Raw genomic sequence first — 9,049 nt, 5'->3', positions numbered from 1 at the left:
TAACCATTGTACTCTACTATCTTACCTTTATTGATGTTGTGACAGATTTTCATATCCTTCATGAAATTTTCTTGGTGGTTATTGCAGTGATCACTTATCTAAAGCATTTTTATTTCTTTAACATTCTAGGTTATTTTGTCATGTTTCATACTAAACAAACTACTTCCTCTGTTTCTGATGCTAAACTAAATAAAATACAAATTGTATCTAGTATCATCCTTTCTATCAATTCATATTTATCTTTAGCATTAGGTTTAGTTTTGTATACCAGAATCCAAAATAAGTTGTTAAAATGTTGTTTTAGATCTGCTTTCTCTAACTTCTAAAAAAGACAGAATTTAGTAGCAAAATTGTTGGGTTTCAGCTTATTTCATTTTTCAAAATAAAATTGCCAATAAATAGTAAAAGGAAGAAAAAAGGGAAGTAGAATAAAAGTCCTGAACTCTAAAAGCCAGATCGTTTCTGTAGCATATAGACTTGCAGAATTTTGTCTAAGGGGTTAGTAATAGTAAATCTGATTTTACTTTACTTATTATGTCTATATGCTTGATATTATTTTTAAATATTGATTTATTGATCTCTCCTCTTTCTTTTTAGTATACTGTGTGGAATTTTGTTCCAAAAAATTTATTTGAACAGTTCAGAAGAGTGGCAAACTTTTATTTTCTTATTATATTTTTGGTTCAGGTAAGCTTTATTACTCAATATTAAGTTTGTAAACATAGTTCCTAAAAATATGTCTTAGAACAAAGAAAAATTATGTTTTGTTAATCATTTGACCATGTGACCATTTTTTCTGCAGTGCTTCTGCATTGTATTCGGTGAATACAAGTCATATCTAGATTTCTAAAAGAAATAGCCTATAAACTTTAAGATCAGTTGTATATTGTTTCATCAATAATGTACTGTAGTACTTAGATTAACCATAATCTTAGCTAAGAATGTAGTCTAACGTCTTTCAGATATTCTGCCTTAGAACATAAATATTTAGGCTTTTAATATATAGTGCATGTTTTTGGTACGTTTCTGCCTATGGAATCATCTTTGTACAAAGTAAACTTTTCTTTGGCTTTTAATTTTTTAATTTAAATTTAACTTAAATGTAAGTTATTTAAAAGAATTGTAAGTTTTAAGTATCCCTGTGGGTATAGATTTTTTTTCCAGGAGACAATTTTCTTTGCTTAAATCTGTGTCTATTATAGGCTGTTAGACAGTTTCTTAATTTTCACCCTGTGCTTAAAAAATTATATATATATACACATACACACACACACACATATATAAAATCAAGAGAACAGCCCATGAAACATGAGTATAAATCATTTTAAAATAGTGATTGCCATTTTCCTTTAAAGAAGTTATTCTTTTCTGATAAAACTTTGCAATTCCAGTGTAGCATTGAATGTGTAGAACTCTGAACTCTTCTCTCAGTAGAACCTGGGATTTCAAATGAAAAATTGAAACTTGTCAAATATTCATGTTAATACTTTAGGAAACATTTGCTTTAAAAAAAAAAATTGCTCTCCTTCATGAACAGAGAAGGAACTTCTGATTTTCTGCCCATAGACTGTTAGCTTCGTTTTCTTGGAAAAGCAAGAAATATGTACTAACCATATCCACGTAACATCCATACGTTTGTGAAATCACTAGCTAAGATGAATTCAGCTTGTCTGGGGAATAGAACAAATTTAATTGGCCTATCTGGAGTAAAGGAACATCATTTTCCTAGTTATCTCCCTCTGGCTCTGTTGGATGTAACAAAATCACTTATAGAAAAAAATTCTTTCCATAGTCCCATTCCTAGTTTTCTTTCCCTAGTGTAGATATCATTCTGAATCCAAGGGTAAAAATTGCTGACAGACTTTTCAGCATTTATCAGGATGTACAAAGAAATGTGAAATGAGATCTGAGTAGCTGTAGTTCCACTCCTTGGCGAATATTGAAGAACTTAAGGACTCTTTGTGTTTAAGTTACCGAGTCCAGTCTAGCCATGTATGTGGAAAGGCAATAGATTTAAATAATCTTCCAACCCCACATAATAGCCAACAAAGTGAAGTTGTAAAATTGTCAACTAAAGTATACTCGCTGTGTAATGTGAAATTTTACATGTTAATAGTATGATGTGCACAATATAAAAATATTCTCTATTCTTTTTTATAAATCTAGCTTATGATTGATACACCTACCAGTCCAATTACCAGTGGACTTCCATTATTCTTTGTGATAACAGTAACAGCCATAAAGCAGGTATGAGATACTTTCTCTTTTTATTTTCCTCCAAGTCATTTAGAAATTGCTAAATATTTCCACTCCAAAGAACATTTATTGTTGTGAAAATAATTTCCATGAGAAAGCAGCAAATTTGGTATGTAGTAAAATTAAACTGAATTAGCCACTCTGTTATATTTCAGGTACCTGGTGACTCATGGGATGATTAACATCATTAAAATATGTTGTTCCCTTGACAGAGCTAGAAAGCATCCAAAAACAAGTATTGTATATGTAGAAATCAATTTATATATGAAATAGATTTCTTAATTATTATCTTTGTAGAGTTTGGTGATATTTAAAGGAAATACAATTCAAAAAAGATGTGTTTATAGAGAGCAGGGTATATACTTCTGGTGTGAACATTTGTGAGTAAAAATTATGTAGTTCAAAAATTAGGGTGTGGTGGCACAAACCTGTGGTCCCAGCTACTCGGTGGGCTGAGGCGGGAGAAACGCTTGAGCCCAGGAGGTGGAGGCTGCAGTGAGCCATGATTATGTCACTGCACTCCCACCTGGTTGACAGAGTAACACCCTGTCTCAAAAAAAAAAAAAAAAAAAAAAGAATCCAGAAGATGCTTTTGCTGTAAGCCAGAAGATGCTTTGCTGGTCATACAGTTTTCAAAGAGAAAATTTGATCCACAAAGATTTTCTCCTTAACTTAAAACAAAATTTTGAGACTCAGGGTTTTCTCTTTTGCAACATCTATTCCTAACTTTTTCTCATTTAATAAATACACAGAATACTTCCATACATTGTTCAGATTTATGTATCTATTTAATGCTATAGATCAATAGAACAAATTTTGGAAAAATTGTAAAAGTGAAAGTTACCATGTTCCAACCTTTCTTTCTTGTCTTCTCCCCTTTTAGTCTACCTTTTCCCTTTGTACTTCTATCAAAATAGGAAAAGGCTTCATTATCAATTACTTACACTATAATATGAATGAGGTTGTCAGTTGTTTGCTTGCTTTTAGGTTCTCCCAACTGTATTTACATATTAAGTCTTCTCTCCAGTTGTGTAATGCAAGATATAGTGCTCTAGGAAATAAGTCTTTGCCCTCCATGATTCTAAAACCCATGAAATAGGAAGGTAAGACCAAATATAAAAATAATAAACCTGCACGTTATGCACATGTACCCTAGAACTTAAAGTCTAATAATAATAAAAAATAAATTTAAAAAAAAAAATTATGGTTCCGTAGAGTAGTAGTAAAATCCAGGGAGCTGAGGCTAGCTATTTAGAGGAGGAAGGGAACACTTCATTTTCATCTGGATGATCAGAGATGATTTTGTGGAGGAAATTTTTTTTTACATAAATTTAAGAATTTATTCATGTTAAGGGTCATACTTCAAATCTGGGTAAAATATCAGACAATAAATTGTGATGTGATAATCATTTGAATATTTAGAAAAAATAGTTGGATTCATACTTCATACCCATATAGCAAAATAAAATACATTTGGATTATTAATGTAACTACAGAAGTAGTAGAAGTAAATACAGATGAAATGTTATCTCATTTTCAATTTGGGAATTAATCAGTTAATCTACTGTTGTAAGCAAGGAAAGAAATCATATGGGAAAAATAAAATGTGAGTGTTTAAAAAAAGTCTGAATAATATTAAAAGGAAACTGAAACATTTGTGTTATGTATAACAAAGGGCCTGTGCCCTTAATTTTATTTATTTATTTATTTTTTTGGAGACAGAGTCTCATTCTGTTGTCCAGGCTGGAGAACAGTAGTGCAATCACAGCTCATTGCAGCCTTGATCTCCCAGGCTCAGGTGATCCTTTCACCTCAGTCAGCTAATTTTTGTATTTTTTTGTAGAGACGAGGTTTCACCATGTTGCTTGGTCTGGCCTCCAACTTTTGGGCTCAGGCAGTTCTCTCGCTTCAGCTTCCCAAAGTGTTGTAATAATAGGCGTGAGTCACCATGCCTAGCTGATCTTAATTTTAAAAGATATTTTACCAAGAGCACATACCTTTCTCTTCAACATAAATAAGTGAAAAGGCATAGATCATCTCCAAGAAAATAAATGCAAATTGCTGACAAATAGATGAAAATATGAATTCTCATGGAGGAAATATTATTAAGATGAGTTTAGGAATATGGATAAAATGACAGTTGATGAAGAAGATGAGGTAGAAATGAACGACCTGGGCAAAGGCCCAAGTGCAAGAAGAGGCAAGACCTATTTTGGGGAATTGTAAGTCGAACTAATGTTTGATTGTATTTAGGAAAGTACTACAAGATAATAGAAGTGTAGTTTGGTTCTAAATTAAGGAAGCCAGAAGATGCTTTGCTGTAAGCATTGAGAATCACTGAAGGGGTTTTGAGCAGGATAGTGAATCAAGACAATGCTTTGGGAAGATTAATCTGGCAGTAATGTGTAGGATGGATTAGAATTTATGAGCTTGTATTAAAAAAAGATAATGTTTGAATTATTGCTCTGCTATTAATGTCATCTGACTGTAAAGGAAAGTGTGCTTTTGACAGTTTCAGAAAAAATATTTTGACTCTCAATTAAATTTCTCTAAAATGACATACTTGCAACTTAAATAAGGCCAACATAATTTAGGTGTCTTAAGAGTACTTTCCCACAAGGTTTCCACCTGAAAACAGTATACCTTCAAAATAGTCTTTCATATTTTGCTTTTTATTTTATAATTTCTTAATATTTTAAAAATAATAGATGCACATTTTTTTAAGGGAAACAGCACAAAATAGCATATAGTAAATCTTAGACTCCTAATCCCCAGTCTTCTAGTTCTCCTACCCAGGGAACAATTATTTGTAAGTTAGTCCAGATTACCTATACAAAGTGTTCACATAGGCAAGCATATCTTTTCACAAATGGTAACGGAGAACAAAACCTGTTCTGTACCTTATCTTTTTATTCACTTATTACTCTCTCTTAGATATCATTCCATTATCTATACTTGTCCTGTATCTCTTGAGTTCTTGAATTTTCGTAAAATGGCACAAGAAGTCTTTTCCATTTGAAAAACATCACCATTCCTTAATATTTAATCAAAGTGTTCTTTGTGAAATGCCTGTGTCTGTTTCCTTCCTAATGATGATCCATACAGGCTAACGTATTTTTGTTAAGCACAGTTGACCCTTGAACAGTGCAGGGGTTAGGGGAACCCCTTGTGCAATTGAAGATTCATGTATAACTTTTGACTCTCCCAAAACTTAACTACTGATAGTCTGTTGTTCGTCGGAAGCCTTACCAATATCATAACAGTAGTTTATCACATATTTTGTATGTTATATGTATTATATACTGTATTCTTAAAGTCAACTAGAGAAAAGAACATGTTATTAAGAGGATCATAAAAAAGACAATATATTTACTATTCATGAAGTGGAAATGGATCATCTTTGAGGTCTTCATCCTTGTCTTCACATTGAGTTGACTGAGGAGGAAGAGGAGAGGTGGGTCTTTCTGTCTCTGGGTGGCAGAGGCACAAGAGGTGGAGGAGGTGGATAGGGAGGAAGATAATTTAGGAACACTCAGTATAACTTTTAGTGAAAGCAGTCCATGTATGAGTGGACCTGTGCAGTTCAAACCTGTGTTATTCAAGGGTCAACTGTACTTATTATAATTCTGTCAGTCTACTGTTTAAGAAAGTAAAAGAACACAATCTTGGTTCCAAAAATCTGCTCATTTTTTTCTACTTATTGTCTGTAACGCTCTGTGAATTTATGCTTTATGATTAAAATGTCATTTATACATAGAAACAATAGAATTTAGTGATTGAGTAGATGTTAGGAAAAGGGTAGGAGTCAAGAATGACTCCCCAGATTTCTGGCAAGAACAGCTTGGTAGATGGTGATGTCATTTGTCAAGATGGGAAACACTGGACATGCAGCACATTTTCAGGACATCATCTGTTTGGTTCTGAATATGTTTAAGACATTTATGAGACAATAAAATTGAGATATATTAATAAAGCAATTAGATATTCAAGTTTGGAGTTCAGAAGAGATATATGGCTGGAGATACACATTTCAGAATTACCAGCATATTTATACTATTTGAAGACACAGGGATAGAAGAAATCTCTTAGTGCGAAAGAGAAATGTGAGAAAAGGATCCATAAAGGTGACATAGAAGGAGCCTTCATAAGGACATTTAGAAGAAATAGGCCAGGCGTGGTGGCTCACGCCTATAATCCCAGTACTTTGGGAGGCCGAGGCAGGCGGATCACGAGGTCAGGAGATCGAGACCATCCTGGCTAACACAGTGAAACCCCGTCTGTCCTAAAAATACAAAAAATTAGCTGGGCATGGTGGCCGGTTGTTGTAGTCCCAGCTACTCGGGAGGCTGAGGTAGGAGAATAGCATGAACCTGGGACGCGGAGCTTGCAGTGAGCTGAGATCGCACCACTCCACACTCCAGCCTGGGCAACAGAGCGAGACTCCGTCTCAAAAAAAAAATGAAGAAATAACTAGAGGTCCTTTGAAAGCCAGGAAAATGTATATAACAAAAAAGAACCAAGTGTTTCCAGTAGGAACAAATGTCAAATACCTATGAGCGTATGCAGCCAAATAGCCTAATATGATTCTGGAATGTAGTGTTTTAGGGAAGGTTTTTTCTTATTTGATAAAAGTATCTTCAAATTATACTGAAAAATTATTTTTTACCCTTTGGATATTTACAGGGATATGAAGATTGGTTACGGCATAACTCAGATAATGAAGTAAATGGAGCTCCTGTTTATGTTGTTCGAAGTGGTGGCCTTGTAAAAACTAGATCCAAAAACATTCGGGTATGCATCTGGTAAATAATGGAAATCAGTTTTATCTTGATATCACAGGACATAATTCTAATCTTGATATTACATTTTAATTAAAAGCCTACTTTCCTATGCTAAAATACTGTGATAGGCTGCTTATTTAGAGCCCAATAAAAGTAAGTCCTTGCCTTTTAAAATTTATAAATTCACTCTTCCCCAAAATTCTTTATAGGTGGGTGATATTGTTCGAATAGCCAAAGATGAAATTTTTCCTGCAGACTTGGTGCTTCTGTCCTCAGATCGACTTGATGGTTCCTGTCACGTTACAACTGCTAGTTTGGATGGAGAAACTAACCTGAAGGTTTGCTTGCATATGTTTGAGTATTGCTCTTGGTGAACATAATGTCTTTGAATTATAATTATACTTTCCTTTGGTTAAAGTAGTAAAGTTTGACTAGATTAAGGGGAAGTTTTTAAAATTACTATTTCAAAAATTAAAAGGTTTTAAGAAAGAATTGATGTTATATCTTTATTTCAAGGGTAGCCTCACATGGGTTTAATCCAAGTTAAAAACAAAGTGTTTTTAGGAAAAATACAATCTTTTACTATTTGTGGTACTTTTAAAAAATAAGGGGCAAATTTTTATTTTCTGTTTTCAGAGTGTAATCAAAGGTGAAAATTCACAATTTTTCCTATTAAATTACTTATGATAAAGTAATAGTGACTATGCACACAGACTTAATTTCCTTATGTGCAGATGGCCTCTGTAGACAGAGAATGATAGCTGCCTTTGCCCCTTGTTTATTTTACATGTTTCTTTCTCTTCTGTTGTCTAGCTGAGTGATCTCAAGTACAGTGTGCCATTACTTTACCTACAAAAGAGATTTGAAATAACTGATATCAAAGGTCCCATTTGGATCTGAAAACTCTACAATTTTATTCATTTTTTTCAGACACATCTGGCAGTTCCAGAAACAGCATTATTACAAACAGTTGCTAATTTGGACACTCTAGTAGCTGTAATAGAATGCCAGCAACCAGAAGCAGACTTATACAGGTATGGTGTGATGTTCAGTATACTTATTTTAAGTCCTACTTACAGACCTCATTTTTAAATAACCATAAACATAAAATGAAATCTTTAGCTAATTGGAGACAATATTTGTGGGGTGGGTTGGTGGGGGTTGCAATTAATGGTGAAAAAAAACTAAGAGCAGAAATTGCTAGAATTCTAAGCAAAGGATAATAGTTCAAAGCCAGAGTTTTTATTCACAAGTTTCTTCACATTACCTTCTATTTTGCTTTGAACTGTCATGCTCACTTTGTAGCTATAACAGTAGTTATAGTAGACATGAGATTATTTTCTTAGAAGAAAATAATGATTTTTTTGGTAAGCTCCATGAAGCCAGGGACTATGTCTTTGTTTTTACTATTATAGAGGATACTACTTTTAAATTAGAGGACACTACTTTTAAATTAGAACCTTATAAAGTTTTCAATATTTTACTTATATGTAGCACATAATGAAGTAAAAAATAATTTTCTATAAATATTATATTTAACAGCTATGAGTTTCTCAAAGACAGAAGGTACTATTCGTCTTATCTATCATAATGAACACAAAATAAAAAATCTGTTTTTCTAGTTTGTTAGATTTTTAAAGATCTTGTTTCTGAAAGGAGAGAAAGGAACAGAGCAACTAACTTCTTTTAACATTACGGTTTGCTAAATACAGTGTTGTATACCTTCAGTGATCATCTTCAGTAATCCTGCCAGTTATATGTGGGCTGTGGAATGGAAACAACTTTTTATTACTAAAAAATTAAATAATAAACTAAGTTCATTTTTACTCAATAAATGGTGGTAGACTATAAATTACAACCACTTCGTAAAAATCACCCTCAGCTTCTTGTCATATTATATATCGCCCCCTGTTGGTTGAAATGTTTCAAAAGTCTTTAGCCGTTGGCTTTTCCAAACTTCTTAGGTATCTTTTTTTTGGATCCATCTTTATAATGGAGGTTTTCTCTATGTG

The 9,049-nt window shown here is 33.0% G+C and overlaps 1 protein-coding gene across 3 annotated transcripts in view; it reads left to right on the top strand.

Moving 5' to 3' along the window:
* The first annotated feature begins 597 nt into the window (after positions 1 to 597).
* ATP11B (ATPase phospholipid transporting 11B (putative)) overlaps positions 598 to 9,049 on the top strand; it is a 105,240-nt gene continuing 96,788 nt past the window's right edge. Inside the window, exons 1-5 of one of the 3 annotated variants that reach the window (XM_031663543.1) lie at positions 598 to 687; positions 2,167 to 2,247; positions 6,940 to 7,047; positions 7,247 to 7,375; positions 7,968 to 8,071. In XM_031663543.1, coding sequence (XP_031519403.1) covers positions 2,170 to 2,247; positions 6,940 to 7,047; positions 7,247 to 7,375; positions 7,968 to 8,071 — 419 coding nt within the window. In that variant the 5' untranslated portion in view covers positions 598 to 687; positions 2,167 to 2,169. The other 2 variants (XM_031663545.1, XM_031663544.1) reach the window with 2 other exon arrangements.

Source organism: Papio anubis, chromosome 2 (genome assembly GCF_008728515.1).
Source record: "Papio anubis isolate 15944 chromosome 2, Panubis1.0, whole genome shotgun sequence".
NCBI lineage: Eukaryota > Metazoa > Chordata > Mammalia > Primates > Cercopithecidae > Papio > Papio anubis.
Note: the sequence above shows the minus strand (reverse complement) of the source record. Positions and strands in the feature narration are given on the sequence as shown.